Source organism: Leopardus geoffroyi, chromosome C2 (genome assembly GCF_018350155.1).
Source record: "Leopardus geoffroyi isolate Oge1 chromosome C2, O.geoffroyi_Oge1_pat1.0, whole genome shotgun sequence".
Lineage (NCBI taxonomy): Eukaryota > Metazoa > Chordata > Mammalia > Carnivora > Felidae > Leopardus > Leopardus geoffroyi.
Window position 1 is genome coordinate 113,367,521 of NC_059333.1, and position 15,486 is coordinate 113,383,006.

The 15,486-nt window shown below is 36.9% G+C and overlaps 2 protein-coding genes across 19 annotated transcripts in view; one reads left to right on the top strand and one right to left on the bottom strand.

The window, feature by feature from the left end:
- The window catches only part of MED12L (mediator complex subunit 12L), a 336,555-nt gene that overhangs the window by 219,787 nt on the left and 101,282 nt on the right, over window positions 1-15,486 (bottom strand). For 10 of the 17 annotated variants that reach the window (XM_045503242.1, XM_045503247.1, XM_045503256.1 and 7 more), the window contains 2 exons: window positions 14,699-14,803; window positions 13,409-13,585 (listed from right to left, as the gene is read on the bottom strand). In XM_045503242.1, the coding sequence (XP_045359198.1) occupies window positions 13,409-13,585; window positions 14,699-14,803 (282 nt within the window). The remainder of the gene's footprint in view (window positions 1-13,408; window positions 13,586-14,698; window positions 14,804-15,486) is intronic. The other 7 variants (XM_045503255.1, XM_045503254.1, XM_045503252.1 and 4 more) reach the window with 1 other exon arrangement.
- On the top strand, window positions 605-9,848 carry GPR171 (G protein-coupled receptor 171). 2 transcript variants are annotated; one of them, XR_006718642.1, is made up of 2 exons: window positions 605-3,143; window positions 8,180-8,383. XR_006718642.1 is itself a non-coding variant. In XM_045503278.1 (2 exons), the coding sequence occupies exon 2, from the start codon at window positions 8,468-8,470 to the stop codon at window positions 9,425-9,427; it is 960 nt and encodes a 319-aa protein (XP_045359234.1). In that variant the 5' UTR covers window positions 2,789-3,143; window positions 8,407-8,467; the 3' UTR covers window positions 9,428-9,848. The 2 variants fall into 2 exon arrangements, 1 of the variants encoding a protein (XP_045359234.1); XM_045503278.1 differs by lacking the exon at window positions 8,180-8,383 and adding an exon at window positions 8,407-9,848 and having other exon boundaries at window positions 2,789-3,143.

Genomic DNA, 15,486 nt, shown 5'->3' on the forward strand with positions numbered 1-15,486 from the left:
CCGACTACTGCGTAACCACTGTTGCCCAACATTTTCATTTAAGAGGCACATGAAGGGCCAGGACCCTGAAGTCTAACTGTGCAGCTTTGGGCAAGGCCTTAGTTTCCCCACCTGTAAAGTGAGGACTCTCCTAAGATCTCATGGATTTCTTTGGAACAAATAAGCTCTCAGACCCGTGTCTGGCTGTGGCAGTGACTACCTACTCAACATTCATTTTCCCCTTCCTTATTAGCTCCAAAGGGCTACTGTGCTATGTTTAAAAAAGAAAATTTAAGAATGTTAAGCATTAAAAATGATACTTCTACCAAAAGACTGCTTGATATTTGTGTTTGATAAGATCAAAGGCATGATTTGTGTGCCTGGAGGAGCTGACTACAATAAAAATTTTCTATCTCAACTTGTGCGGCAATTTTCTTCTGATATTTTTTGTAACATTTATTTTTGTGAGACACAGAGAGAGACATAGTGTGAGCAGGGGAGGAGCAGAGAGAGACAGAGACACAGAATCTGAAGCAGGCTCAAGGCTCCCAGCAGTCAGCATAGAGCCTGACGCGGGGCTCGAACCCACAAACTGGGGATTGTGACTTCAGCCAAAGTTGGACACTTAACCGATGGAGCCACCTAGGTGCCCCTTGCTTTTTATTTTAAACAACAAAATATCCATTAAACAGTAAAGTGACCAGTCACTTCTTAAAAAGTACTTGCTATGACCAACGTAAGGAAAAAATAACTTCACCACACTTGTCCTTACTTGGGTTTCTGAAATACTGGTTTAGTGATGACCTCTAATTTCCCAGAACACTAACAAAATACACTCTGACAAACATTTGTCCTTAATGAAACAGATAAAGAAGTAACTTCTAGAAATTCAAATGGAACTCATGTTAAAAACAAAAACAAAACAGGGACGGTAGCCACAAAAAAGTATATTTCCACTCTGAATAAACTTCCACAAAATATCATGTTACCTCAACCTCATTCTCAAAAGGAAGAACATGGTTCAGTTTCACTATTAAAAGTTTGGTTGCTCACCATTCCAAAAAGGAAACAGAACAACTGAGAACAAGGGTACTTCAGTTCGTTTAGATCTGGAAATCCAGACACAAAAGCTGTGGCCTTAGACTTTTAATAATAGTTGAACAGACTTCTTAATTCTGTCTTTACCCCCAAAGTGGACAGGAAAGTAAACATAGATAAGCATTCCTCAAAAAAAGGAAAAAGAAGCTTCACTACCAAAAACCGTTCATTCCAGTTTTGCTTCCCACCTTGTTAGTACCATTCACCACTCAGGTGGTGGCCAGCCCCATGTCACCAAATTCTCTCCATCCCACCCTCTCCGGACCCCAGCGATATAAACCCTGAGCCTAACTGCCCACTTACTAGACTCTGCAAGGGCGCCTTTTCTGACGTGTATTTTCAGTGACTCCTATCCAACAACACTGAACACAAATCATAAAAGACGGATTATTTCCCAGCACTGTTATGATGAAAGTTAACGTTGTTTCTTAAGATGTAGGATTTTTTCATCTGATTTATATGTGAATATATGTAAAAAGTTTTCTTTTGCAAAGTGATTATGATAATAACAGTGGTAATAATTATTACTGATATTCATATTAATCATCGTTATTAGCACTACATGAATTTGGAAAAACACCAGAAAATGTGAGACAAATAGCCACTATCATCATAAGCATCCTTACATTGTTGTGGTTTGTTGTTTTGTTTCAAAAGTTCCCTTAAACTCTCCCCAAATTCTCTTAACTTAACATCTCATTTAGTATCTTGAGAGATCTTTTCTTTTTGAAAGTGAATACTGAAAGGAATTCATTTTGGATTCTGGAGAGGTTTCTTTTTCTTTTTTCTTTCTTTTTTTTTTTTTTTTTTTTAATCTGGAAAACTAATAATTAGGAGAAAAAGAGACAAAATCAAAGCAACTACCAGAGCAATAAAGCAACACTAGAAAATCAGACCCTAACTGATGAAGAAATGGCTTTGCACTTACAAATCAACTTTGGACAAGCAGACTTAGAGCTCCAGAAAATAAGGTTGACATATGAGCTCAAAACCTACCTTTATTCAAAGCAGATAACCTAGCAAAGCCACTTGATGATGTGGATGAGATAGTGACTTTTTTTTAGGTCCCTCACCACGCTGAGTTCCATTCCGACACTCAGTGAGCACGTGCTCACCACAAGCAGAATAAGCATCTAACCAAACAATTTAAATGCACAGGAAATGCACAGGAAGGTCCCATTACATACAATGTACTGATTACTAAATACCTGTCTCAATGCATTAAGATGTTGGGCCCAAACTGACAACCGCTCCTGGCAGGCCTACTCTTTTAACTTAGAAAAACAGATCCAGTATATCCTTGAATGAAAAAATTAAACCATACAACAGTATGCACAATATAATAACACATTAGATGGGTGTACATACACATAGAATTTTTAAATCTGTACCAAAATTTGTGTCAATTTATATACGAAAAATTTTAACAGTAATTATCTCTGTGCATATAATTTTCTTCTTGTTTATTTCCAGATTTTTCTACAATGACCAAAAAATAAAACATGAACTTTAACAGACTATGTCATATGACATCTTTTTGTTGTTTATTAATAAATGTCTCAACAGAATCCCAACTACAATTGTTTTAATCCCAACTACAATTAACTTCCAAAGGCTGATGAGTATCAGAAATTTGGCTTCAAGATCTAATATATTTAACTTATAGCCCCTTTCAAGGCACAAAAAGTGATGTTCTTTCATATCATTATGATGGAAAACACATCTTGGGTGCTTAAGAAAAAAAAAACAAAAAACTGTTAGGTACTACAACGGACAAGTAAAAATCTTTCCTCTAGCAGAATACACAAATCTGAATTGCTTCAGAAAGCATACACAAAATTGACAAGAACCTCTTTGGGAGACTTTCATAGAGTTAAACTATTTACAAACCACAGCTTCATCTACGTCAATATGCAACACTTTAAAACCACACGAAAAGGAAAGGAAATTTTTAGTACAGCCAACGTTCGCACAATGAAGCTGCTACTGCTGAGGCCAGGCCAACAGCTCATGCTTCTGTGAAGACCTGCAAGGAGCCCGCAGTGGCTCAGAGAGTATCCCCCCAGGTAGGTCTCTTTAAATACTCAGTATGTTTTGGGGGGTGGGAGGGAGGGAGGAGAGGGTGGGTGATGGGTATTGAGGAGGGCACCTTTTGGGATGAGCACTGGGTGTTTTATGGAAACCAATTTGACAATAAATTTCATATATTATAAAATAAAAAAAAAAAAAAAGTTTTATTCTAGTTTTTATATGACAGAAGGAAGGTAACTAATGTAACGTTGTATATCAACTATACTTCAATAAAGACAAAGAAAGAAAAAGAAAAAAAATAAAAAATAAAAAAAAAAATAAAAAAAAATAAATACTCAGTATGTTCAAGTATCTTTTGGTAGAAAGGGAAGCTATGATTTTCAAAGCTTAAAACGTGTAAGTTGGAAATGCCTACATATAATAAGGCTGCTGTGTAAGAAGGCACCCATTATTAAACTCTAAATAGATTCTCGCTATGAACTTTCCTCTATCTGATGACCCCAGCCATCCCTCTCAAAAAAAAAAAAAAAAAAAAAAAAAAAAAGTTTAATTTATACAAAACTGAATATTTACCTACAGGTGAACATAACTATTCAGTAAGTCAACGTTACATTTTATGATAGACAAACGCCATGTTGTAGGCTTTACAACAGGGTACAACGGGTCTTAAAAGGACTTTCCTCCGCAAACATTATAATAGGTAATTTCAAGAACGTTCTATTGTGACATTCATTTTTTAAAAAATGTAATGAGTTTATTTATTTTCTAAGCAATGGGCACTTTATCTAAACAAAGGAGCCACTTGAAATCTTTTCTTTGCTGTAGTACCTCTGCGTACCTCAAATTTCCACAGGGTAAATAATTGGTTTACGAAATAATTATCAAGTGCCTGGTTTTCTAATTTGTGATAAATAACACAGAATGTTATTATAGTATAATTAGACCTCTAATCAATGTACCAAAACTTTTAAATGACAACATGTGTTTTTCATTGCAATCTAGACTGAGGTTCATGAAAACCAAGTACAAAGCACGTGATTCTCCAGCATCATCAAATAAATAGTTACACTCTAGTTATTTTTACATAAATTACCCATAGGCAGTATGGGTGGATGGCCAGTTCTAGTTACAGAGAATATTAATATATTCATCTATGAAATGAGACTTTTTTGTATAAATCGTATTAGCAACAGGAACGCTTTAAAAAAAAAATATTGTGTTAACTGTTATAATATTTGAAATACAAGAGCATAAGCCAAAATCCTAACACCCGGTAAAGGAATAATGAGCAAAGGTGGGAGACAGAGACAAAGATCAATTTATCCCAACACTAGCTTTGGACCCAGAGAAGGAAAGGACGCTCAGAGTGCCAAGGTTCAAATAAACGGTTACTATCAAAAATTAGAGTCCTTGCCATCTGCAACTACATGGATGGAACTGGAGGGTATTATGCTAAGCAAAATTAGTCAGAGAAAGACAAATATCATATGACTTCACTCATATGAGGACTTTAAGAGACAAAACAGATGAACCTAAGGGAAGGGAAACAAAAATAAAAACAGGGATGGGGACAAAACAGAAGAGACTCTTAAATATGGAGAACAGAGGGTTACTGGAGGGGTTGTGGGAAGGGGGATGGGCTAAATGGGTAAGGGGCATTAAGGAATCCACTCCTGAAATCATTGTTGCACTATATGCTAATTTGGATGTAAATTTAAAAAAATAAAATTAAAAAAGAAATATCAGAGTCCTAAGAAGTCAGTGAAGCCTGTAGGAGACTGCAGACATGAAGAACTTACTCCAGGCATTTTAAGGTAGGAAGGATTTGGACATAGCAAGGATAAGGGCAGAAAGCCTAGAATATGAGCAACATGGTCAGATTCTAGCCTGTTCTCACAAGCTGGAAAACCCTGAGCAATACCCAAGTGTCAGAACTCAGTGTCCTCAACTGATCTGGGACTTGGACTAGACGCTATCATTAAAGGTTCCCTCCATCCTTAAAGTCCTATGATCCCCCAAATTTTATCACAACTAAAAGTACAAAGGCAAGAAGGAGCAGGTCACAGAGTAGCGATCCCACACATCTAGAGCATTGGGATAAAGACAGTAGGGATGGCTTGAAGCAGCTAGGTCATAGGAACTTTGAAAGTAAGGGAGGTTTAGATTTAAAAGATAGAATGTAGGTTTGTTTTTTAAATATAAATATAAATATAGTGTGTGTGTGTATATATATGGTGTGTGTGTGTGTGTGTGTGTGTGTGTGTATAGCAAAAAGAAACATCAAAATACTTAAAGTCTAAATTTCCTTTATTAGTATTCAGGGAAAAAGTTAAGAACGATATTTTATTTCTGCTCTTTTATATGAAAATTGCTTAAAATAGAGTTCCTGCCACATAGTAAGCACTTAGTAAGGCTGGCTCGATAATAATAGTCATTATCATCATCACTAGCATCATCATTACTCTTATTGAGAGTTCTAGAGTAGTTTTGAACATAGCTTCTGAGATCAGACTTCTGAGTTAGAATTCTGGGTCTATAATTTAACAGCTATATAACCCTGGGTGTTACTTGACCTTGTTGTGCCTCAGTATTCTCATATGTAAAGTAGGGATAATAACACCAACATGACAGGAATGATGAAAGGTAAAATACTTAGCTCAGTACCAGACACAAGTAAGTACTCAATTATTTTCACTGAGTTTAGTACAGAATGAATTATCCATGAACTCTGAAGTCCTATGGCAAGTAGGAAAAGAAGAAGGACATGTACCCTTTTAAATGACATTTTATAAAGTTTCATATACATCTGCCTTGTCAGTCTGCTTGTAGATTGTTTCATCCCAAGGTGTACACAGTGGATCATTAAATAATTAGGAGAATTAAGGATCAGAAAGACTTCAAAAATTTTTGTTTTTTTACTTTTTTTTTTTTTTTTTTTTTTTTGAGGGAGAGAATTCCAAGCAGGCTCCATGCTGTCAGAGTCCAATGTGGGGCTCAATCTCACAAACCATAAGATCATGACCTAAGCCAAAATCAAGAGTTGGATGCCCAACTGACTGAGCCTCCCTGGCACCTCTGTTGTTTTACTTTTAAATGGAGGTTTCAGAGAATGGGCTTATTTGGACTTTTTAGCCACTGTACTTATTATTTGCTATTTTTAAGAAGTTGTGTATCGGGTTTTTTTCTGCTAAAACACAAAATCTTCTGGTCTTTGAATCAAAAGGCAGGTGTTTACTATGTATGAGGAGCATGCACACCAGAATCAGCACTAGAGAGATGTACCTATGGCACTAAGAGCATTAATTTCGACCAGGTCAGAGGGAGTAAATGAAGCCCAAATGGTTTAACTTGCACTTATCAACCTCCAATTGTTCCAGGAGGAGGAACAATTCCCTCCAGGAATGTGGAGGGAATACGTCATGATTTCAGCATTATCAGTGTCAATCACAATGGTTCTAAGAACATGTCCTACACTTTTCAAACCCTACAATGAAAGAAAAAAGAAAACACTCAAGTATGATAGATGTTTTCATGCTAACATAACTGAGCTTCTCCTTGAAAATTTTGTAACCAATGATCATATATTCATGTTCTAGAAACCTTTAAAATACATCCATGGTCTAATTTCTCAAAAACACTGACAGACGGGTGCCTGGATGGCTTAATAGGTTAAGCATCTGACTTCTGCTCAGGTCATGATCTCGCAGTCCATGAGTTCGAGCCCTATATCAGGCTCTATGCTGACAGCTCAGAGCCTGGAGCCTGCTTCTGATTCTGTGTCTCCCTCTCTCTCTGCCTCTCCCCCGCTCATGCTCTGTCTCTGTCTCAAGAATAAACAAACATTAAAAATAATTTTTTAAAAAAAGCACTGACACAGAAACAACCATACAAGCATGGTTTAATAGAACTAGGACACAAACCAGAAAGATACTTTAGAATGATCTAGTACCTGCATTACAAAAGCAAAAATAAACAGGAGAATTTTAATAACATACTTAACCTAATACATCAAAAATACCATTTCACCATATGCTGAATATAAAAATATTGAGATTTTATTAACTGTACTATTTGTATACAATAGTGAAATTTTACTACTTGTAATGTTTTTTATAATATCTCCTAAAACATCTTTAAAACCCAGTGTGTATTTTGCATTCACAGCACATGTCAATCTGATAATGGCCACGTTTCAAGTGCTCAGTAGTCCCATGTGGCTACATAGTGGACATCACAAGGTCTATGTCATTAGGAAACTGAGTGAGGGAAAAGGAAGGAATAAGCATCAAGACCAGACTCTAACCCTTCAACTCTTTCTGCTAAAAAGAAAAATGAAATGCAATTTTGACTGTGAAAATGTTCTAGTAGATGACACAATGAAGGGCCTACTTTCAAAATAACTCCCTCTAAATTTCAGTACAATTTTCTGTCACCCATTACTTCCCCTCTCAGCCTACATTCCTCCAGCATGAAGAGCTCTTGTCAATTTACGAAAAAAGCAGGCCAGGAAGCTCAGTGAAACCTCTTCAGGCTCAGCCACAACCGAACAATGTTACCTTCATTTCCTTTCTTTGTTTCTCAGAATTTCAGTTCACTTACCTCCTCTGCAAACTAACTTCCAACACAACTGGCAGCAAAAGAACTACCGGAATACAAAAGTGTGATGTCAAAAATATCCCTTCTAGGGGCGCCTGACAGGCTTGAGTGGTAAAGTGAACAACTCTTGATCTCAGGGTTGTGAGTTTGAGCCCCATGTTGGGTGTCGAAGTTACTTAAAAAGAAAATCTTAAGGGATGCCTGGGCAGCTCAGTCAGTTAAGAGACTGACTCTGTATTTCAGCTCAGGTCACGATCTCGCAGTTCATGAGTTGTAGCCCACCACCTCCACCTCACAGGGCTCCATACTGACAATACAGAGCCTGCTTGGGATTCTCTCTTTATCCCTCTCTCTGCCCCTCCCTTGCTTGTGCTCGCAGTCACTCACGCTCGCTTGCTTTCTGAAAATAAACTTAAATCATTCGTCTCTTTATGAAAATAAATAAAAATAACTTCTTAACAAAAATCCCTTCTAGAAGCAAACATACATGGGAATTCCAAAATCATGAAATCACACCATGGAAAACCCAGGCTTCCCCACAATCTCAGACGTTCCCACCAGTCCACACAATCTAGTAAATTCACCAATAAAATTTCCTATAAGAATTAGAAAAATTGTAACCTAGCATTGTGAATATAGATGTTTTAACAGAAAATAGTCGCTAATTTTAATTACTAACGTCCCTACCATTTTTTTAAACAGATTCTCCGGATTTTTTTTTTTTTTTTTTTTTTTTGAAGAGTCATCCTTCCTTTCCCTCAAGATGACAAACAGTTCTCTCTTCTGCCCAGTTTACACAGGTCTGGAGCCGTTCACCTATTTTTTTTATTTAGTTTTTCTTGTTGGAATTATCGGAAGTGGTTTTGCAACCTGGGCTTTCATACAGAACAACACAAATCACAGGTGTGTAAGCATATACTTAATTAACTTGCTTACAGCTGATTTCCTGCTCACTCTGGCATTACCAGTGAAAATCGTTGTTGACTTGGGTGTGGCACCCTGGAAGCTGAAGATATTTCACTGCCAAGTGACAGCCTGCCTCATCTACATTAATATGTACTTATCAATTATCTTCTTAGCATTTGTCAGTATTGATCGTTGTCTTCAGTTGACGTACAGCTCTAAGATTTATCGGATACAAGAACCTGGATTTGCCAAAATGATATCGACCGTGGTGTGGCTAATGGTCCTTCTTATAATGGTGCCCAACATGATAATTCCCATCAAAGACATCGAGGAGAAGCCAAATGTGGGATGCATGGAATTCAAAAAGGAGTTTGGAAGAAACTGGCATTTGCTGACCAATTTCATATGTGTAGCAATATTTTTAAATTTCTCAGCCATCATTTTAATATCCAACTGCCTTGTAATTCGACAACTCTACAGAAACAAAGATAATGAAAATTATCTATATGTGAAAAGGGCCCTCATCAACATACTTTTAGTGACTACAGGCTACATCATATGCTTTGTTCCGTATCACATTGTCCGAATCCCATACACCCTCAGCCAGACAGAAGTAATATCTGACTGCCCAACCAGGATTTCACTCTTCAAAGCCAAAGAGGCCACGCTGCTCCTGGCAGTGTCGAACCTGTGTTTTGATCCTATTCTGTACTACCATCTCTCAAAAGCATTCCGCCTAAAAGTCACCAAGACTTTTGCTTCACATAAGGAGACCAAGACTCCAAAAGAAAAATCAAGTGGTGAGAGCAGTGCATAAAATATGGGATTTTTCATGCTATCACTTCCTGTCTCAGTGACAGTAAGTACTGGGAAAGAGAAAAGATAGCCTAAGTAAAAGACAGCTACCATATGTGGCCTGCTTTACTCAGAAACTGTTTCTAAATGTAAATCGAGCAGCACCCTTGTGGTGCTTAAACCACGTTCACACAAAAACAAAACAAAAAACCTAAAAAGTACTGCTGAACCAACACAACACCTTGCATTATCCTTGAAACCTAAAGAAGTTTTATGACACAGACTCAGTCATTCATGAAGTATTCATTTGAATATTGGGAACTGACTTCTTGATAGAAATATGCAAAATGATCTCCATGTAAGATGCCAGAAAGCCCTTTGGCAACACGATTTAAAACCATTTAGATCATACTAAATAAAATCCAGCTGATCTTTACATGAAACCACTTGTGCCTAATTTATTTTTAATCCATCATCTAGCTCACTACTCCAATTTTTAAGATCTAATGGTTTTTCTAAAACAGTAACTAAAACTGTTTATTTCGAAAAAGGCTTGAAAATACATGGATAGTTTTCGATGTACTATATATACTCATATTCTCATAGATTATAAAGATTTTCTAATGTTAGCGATGACAACTTCAGTGACTTCTTATTTTCATTTTGTAGTAACATGAAATATTACCCTATAACATTTCCAAGCACGGTGTTACACTATACTAACTGCTGAAACTACTGTTTTGGAACTAGAAACTCACATCAAAGGTACGGAAAAACAGCACTAGTCAAATGGCCTTAAAATAGACATGCCAGATCCACATAGCAAGGCCTTCTTACGAACACAACACGTGCTGGGCTGACTGGTGCCATGTCTGAGACTGACCCCACGTGGGGCCAACAGTTTAAAGAATGGGTGACTCTAGCTCTCAGGGTCACAATCCTTAGATCAAATTCTCTAGACTGCAAGTAATGCAGAAAGAATTCAATAGATGGTATTAAATAAAAGATTTAGGAAAAAGAAGATTCAAAAGTTTAGATAACCAGACTTGAGACTATGTGGGGTTTTTTTCTCATTTCAAGAGCAAAAGCCCAACTTTTACAACAATTACAAGAATTGGTAATACATTTGTACTAGCTGCGGTGATTAATAAATGGTGTTCCTGGCAGCAGTCTCGAGAGACAGAGAGCTCGCCCACTCTCACATCTCAAAAGTGTACTTTCGCTTTAATAAACTTTCCCATTTATGTTAAAAACAAAAACAAAAAAAGAAAGAAAGAAATGGTGTTCCTGGAAGCTAACAAAACAGGTTTCATTCCGGGGCTATTTTTAGTACCGCATTGAGAGGAATTATTTTCTGAAGCTTGAACCCAAGACAATTCCTGTGTACAATTTCAATATTCCCGGATTTTGAAGAGAATAATAAATGAGAAAATGCCCAAAAGAAAATGTCTGTTACCCTTCTAACATGGTAACTGCTGGACAAATTCTAGTTAGCTAGTGGTAATGACAGAACCCCGCACTGCATCACCTATCTGACATAAGGTGTAAAGGACACAATTATGTTACAGGCTGGTAGAATGATGATACACTAAAACTTGTCCTTGTCAATAGTCTAACAACATGTTGTTACTGACAGGCAGATCAAGACATCATTCATATAGTCCTACATACAACTACTAGATTCTTTTCCTGAATCTTTTAGTCAAGGCCCTAGTAGTCTTCTCTCCTTAGTCGTCACTCACTAGGGCCACATCTTCAAGATCGGGGGCTGGAGGGAGGAGGCACACAATTTTTTTTTTCCCCACCACATTCTTATATTTTCCTCACATGCATAATAAGTTAGTCAAACTTTCCCTTTTTATTAAGAAAGAGAAGCAGACTCTGTACAGCATTCCTAATGTCAATTTCATATTAGCATATATGTTCATTTTCCCCTTACTAATATTTTATTCTAAATGACACAGTAAAGGGAAGTCTAGGGCAACTGGTGATGGAAAGCTATTAATAAACTGTATCCAATGATATCAATTTTCTAGCAGTTCTTGTATGAATGCATTACAGTTGAATTCTATCATAATCCATCATGAGAGACGTAATCACTGGAAATCATTCATGCTCCTTCCTCTAAGGAAGTGGACAGTCTTTAGAATGTTACATGGTGGGAATGACTGTGCAGCCAAGGATTACATGAACAACAGAATAAAGATGTCCATGTTTGGGTAGTGTCCTGCACACCCAGATGCAAGGAAGAGGAAGGCCAGCAAAGCTCCACTTACCCAAGAGAGAAACACAGAATCTTCAACTAGTTTCAGCCATTTTCATCATTTTGTCATATCTGCTCTATTACCCCTCGCCCTTATATTTAAATTAACTTTTTAGTTTGGAATACTTTAAGATTTATAGAAAAGGTACACAGATGGTACAGAAAGTTCCCATATACCTTTCATGCAGTTCGCCCTAACGTTAATGCCTCATGTAACCATGATACGTTTGCCAAAAGTAGGAAATTAACATTGGTGCATTAACGGTTAACCAAACTCCAGACTTCCATATACTGCCTAACCCCACTCTTGACTCCCAACTATTTTTAAAGCAAATCCCAGGCACTGTAATAGTTCATCCATAAACTCTTCAGGACACATCTCTAAACTATCAGGCCACCCCTTCTATTGTTCTAAATGAACAGTGAGATTATTCCATTATGTTGAAAATGAGTGACGTATACAGGTAACAGCTAAAAAATGTATTCAGCCAATGATGTGCAAGAAAGAATTGTGGCAACTTTTGACATAGCTCTGGACAGAAAAATTGTAATAAAAATATATACAGGTGTAGTGATTTTGAAAGTTCCAAACTAACAACAAAAATTAAAAATTAAACTATTTAGGGGTGCCTGGGTGGCTCAGTTGTTTAAGCATCCAACTTTGGCTCAGGTCATGATCTCGAAATTCCTGAGCTCAAGCTTTGCATCAGGCTCTGTGCTGACAATGCAGAGCCTGCTTGGGATATTCTCTCTCTTTCTCTCTGCCGCTCCCCCAATTACACATGTGGTGTCTCTGTCTCTCTCTCTCTCTCTCTCTCTCAAAATAAACTTAAAAAAAAAAAAAATGTTTAGTTTGCAGATCAAAATTCCTCAAAGGTATCCAGAAGATAACAGTATACATTCCTCAAAATTACACTTGTTAAAATAATAATAATAATATACCTAATAATATAATGCTCAATGAAAGAATGACTCATTAACATTTCACTTAAAATTCCAGGAGAAAAAACAGTAATTTAAGAATATAAACGCATTTAGATTTGGGCCCAATTTTTATGAATATCAAGAAACCGATGTTGTTCCCCTTCAGCAAAATGCATATCACAAGTTCTGAGTCCAACACTAAATTTCCCAAGTATTTCTCATATGCTATCAATTCTTAAATTGAATATGAAGCCTTAACCCATTTCTCAATCAGATGTTCTCTCTCCCCTTTAATACTTATTGTCTGAGAGTGGAAGAGACCCAAGAATGTGAAATGGTTTATCTTCCAGAGGGCACATGTGGTTTCACTCAATCACTGCACTCATTTTAGTGTTGATCATTTTATATGTGTCTCCCTCCTATCTTACTCATCTTTCCTATGCCCCAATTCTCATTCATCTGTATAATACCACAAGTACCTAGCACAATACAACGCACATAAGAGCTACTAGTAAATGAAGTTTCAAAAAATAGGAAAACACATTTAGACGTCATTTGCAGTGACTCAAATGCTCTTCATAAAAGGATAGTAACCTAGAAAATTCCATTAAATCTAGCTAGTCAGTAGTATCACATCACAAATTTAAACTACATCCGTATGTATGCTATACAACTGTAATTATAACAAAAGAAGCAGTAAATGCAAAAACTCACCTCCTTTCATATGTGTTATGGAGGCACACAATGGAATAATCAATGGCTAATGATCCCATAATGGAACAATCAGGGTGCCAACTGATGGAAGCAATGACTTACCAGAGGTATGGGGAAATGTGTTGCATACTGCAGGTGCCGCAGAAGGTCATAATTAGATGGAAAAATCAACTCCCTGGGTTTTTCTCTCTTAAGCAACTTCTCACCATTAACTGACATTCTTCTGCCCAAGGAAGGGTTGGCATTCTCACAGGATTCTCCAGGCATGGGAGAAAAAATCTAAGTCATGTAAAACAAATGTTGGAGATTGTAAATGAAAGAGAGCAACACAACAGAGCGCTATATGCCAGAACTTCACACACACGACATTCATACACTATCTTTTCCTTATTTAAACACTAAGAAAATATACAAATAAATTTTGTTAATTTCCACAAAATTCGTATTCAGATCCAAAGGAGACCATCAACATCATGCCCCATTTTGCAGATAAGAAAGTGACAACCACACACATGTAAGAACTGTTCAGAGCTGCACTCTCCAGAAGGCCAGAGTTAACATTGGACTTCAAGGTTAAATGTTTCCTCATAAGGCTAAGTCTCCCACAAAAACATACACAAAGAAATAATTAACAACACTAATGAATAACACTGGGGTGCCTCGGTGGCTCAGTTGGTTATGGCTAAGTGTCTGACTCTTGATTTCACCTCAGGTCATGATCCCACAGTTGGTGAGTTCAAGCCCCACATCAGACTTGGCTCAGACAGAGCTGAGCCTGCTTGGGATTCTCTCTCTCTCACCTTCTCTCTCTGCTCCTCCCTCAGTCTCTCACTTGTGTGCACACACGCTCTCTCAAAATAAATAAGTTTAAAAAATAAACTAATGAATAATAAAGCTTTTACTATATACCCCAAACATTATGATTTTTTATAAAGGACCTCATTTGCATCCATGAGGAAGAAAATACTATAACCATACTGAGATAAGGTTGAAGAAGTATAACAAGTCCAGAGCCAGGAAAGCTATTCTTTAGAAACCGAACACATACATAGCAAGTCAACAAGAACTGTCACGATGAAACTACTATCTTCATGTATTCCTCAGAGACAATGGTCTCAAAATGAACAAAAGAGAAAAGACAGTCAACCAGGGGGACAGAGTGTTATAATTCACAAAGGAGGCAATGCAACCAAAACTAAGAATGAGCTGAAATGAGACAATCACAAGATGAGTTACTGTACACTAGAAAGGAGTATGGAATGAGCACATTTACATCACAAGTACACAGGTCATTCCAGGACATGGGTCAAGGAACAGAAGGATGGAGACAGGCTGGGGTGCAGGCGGGGAGGAGGGGTTAATAGTCAATAAGAATTTGAAGGTTGAACCTACTGGAAACTCCGAACCAAAGTCAGTTTTAAAGTCATTCTTGTCTACTTCATCAAAAATATTAGTAGTTCCTGAGTCAATGCCCATATGCGCCATAATAGTCTGTTCCTGATAATTGCCAGAGAAAGAAAGTTGCACTGTAAATTTTGTAGTTCATTACAAACTAAAGCTAAAATATGACAATGATTTTTTAACCATCCTATGTCTTTTCTCTCCCTAGTTATCTACTTTTCCCAAAAAAGAGAAGGAAGTTTTAAGACATTCACTGTTTTTACAAAGTCACATTCTTTATCCTCATGATAAAAAAAAGATTTAACTTCCATGATACTTGAAGGAAAAAGCACACAAACTTCCTAATTAAAAATCAAATTGGCCATAACGTCCCTCCTTTGGGCTATTTCCAGTCACATGCTCACCAACTGTACTTAGAAAAATCTAAGAGTATACCCAAGATACAAGATACCTGGACATCCAAGAATAGAAAAGAAAAAGCAGAAACATAGATGAAGCATCAACAGGTACAGTAACTTTAGTTTTTAACCTTTAAACTTCTACTGTGGTCAAATTCGGAAACAATGGTGTTTACATTAAGGAAATGATTTTTTTTTTTTTTAATTCCTGCACCATTTGATCACCAAATCTTAAGAGCACAAACTATGAATTCACACATGCAATTCTAACATCAGGTCTTTACAAGGATAACCACAGTTTTAAAAATACCATAATATTTTCATTATGCTTAAACTCCCACAGAACCAATTTGAAGCTTGATTTTAAGGAACTGTCACAAT

What these genes read in the sequence shown, in the direction of transcription:
- GPR171 (XM_045503278.1), top strand. Translation starts at nt 8,468, where the DNA reads ATGACAAACAGTTCTCTCTTCTGCCCAGTTTACACAGGTCTGGAGCCG.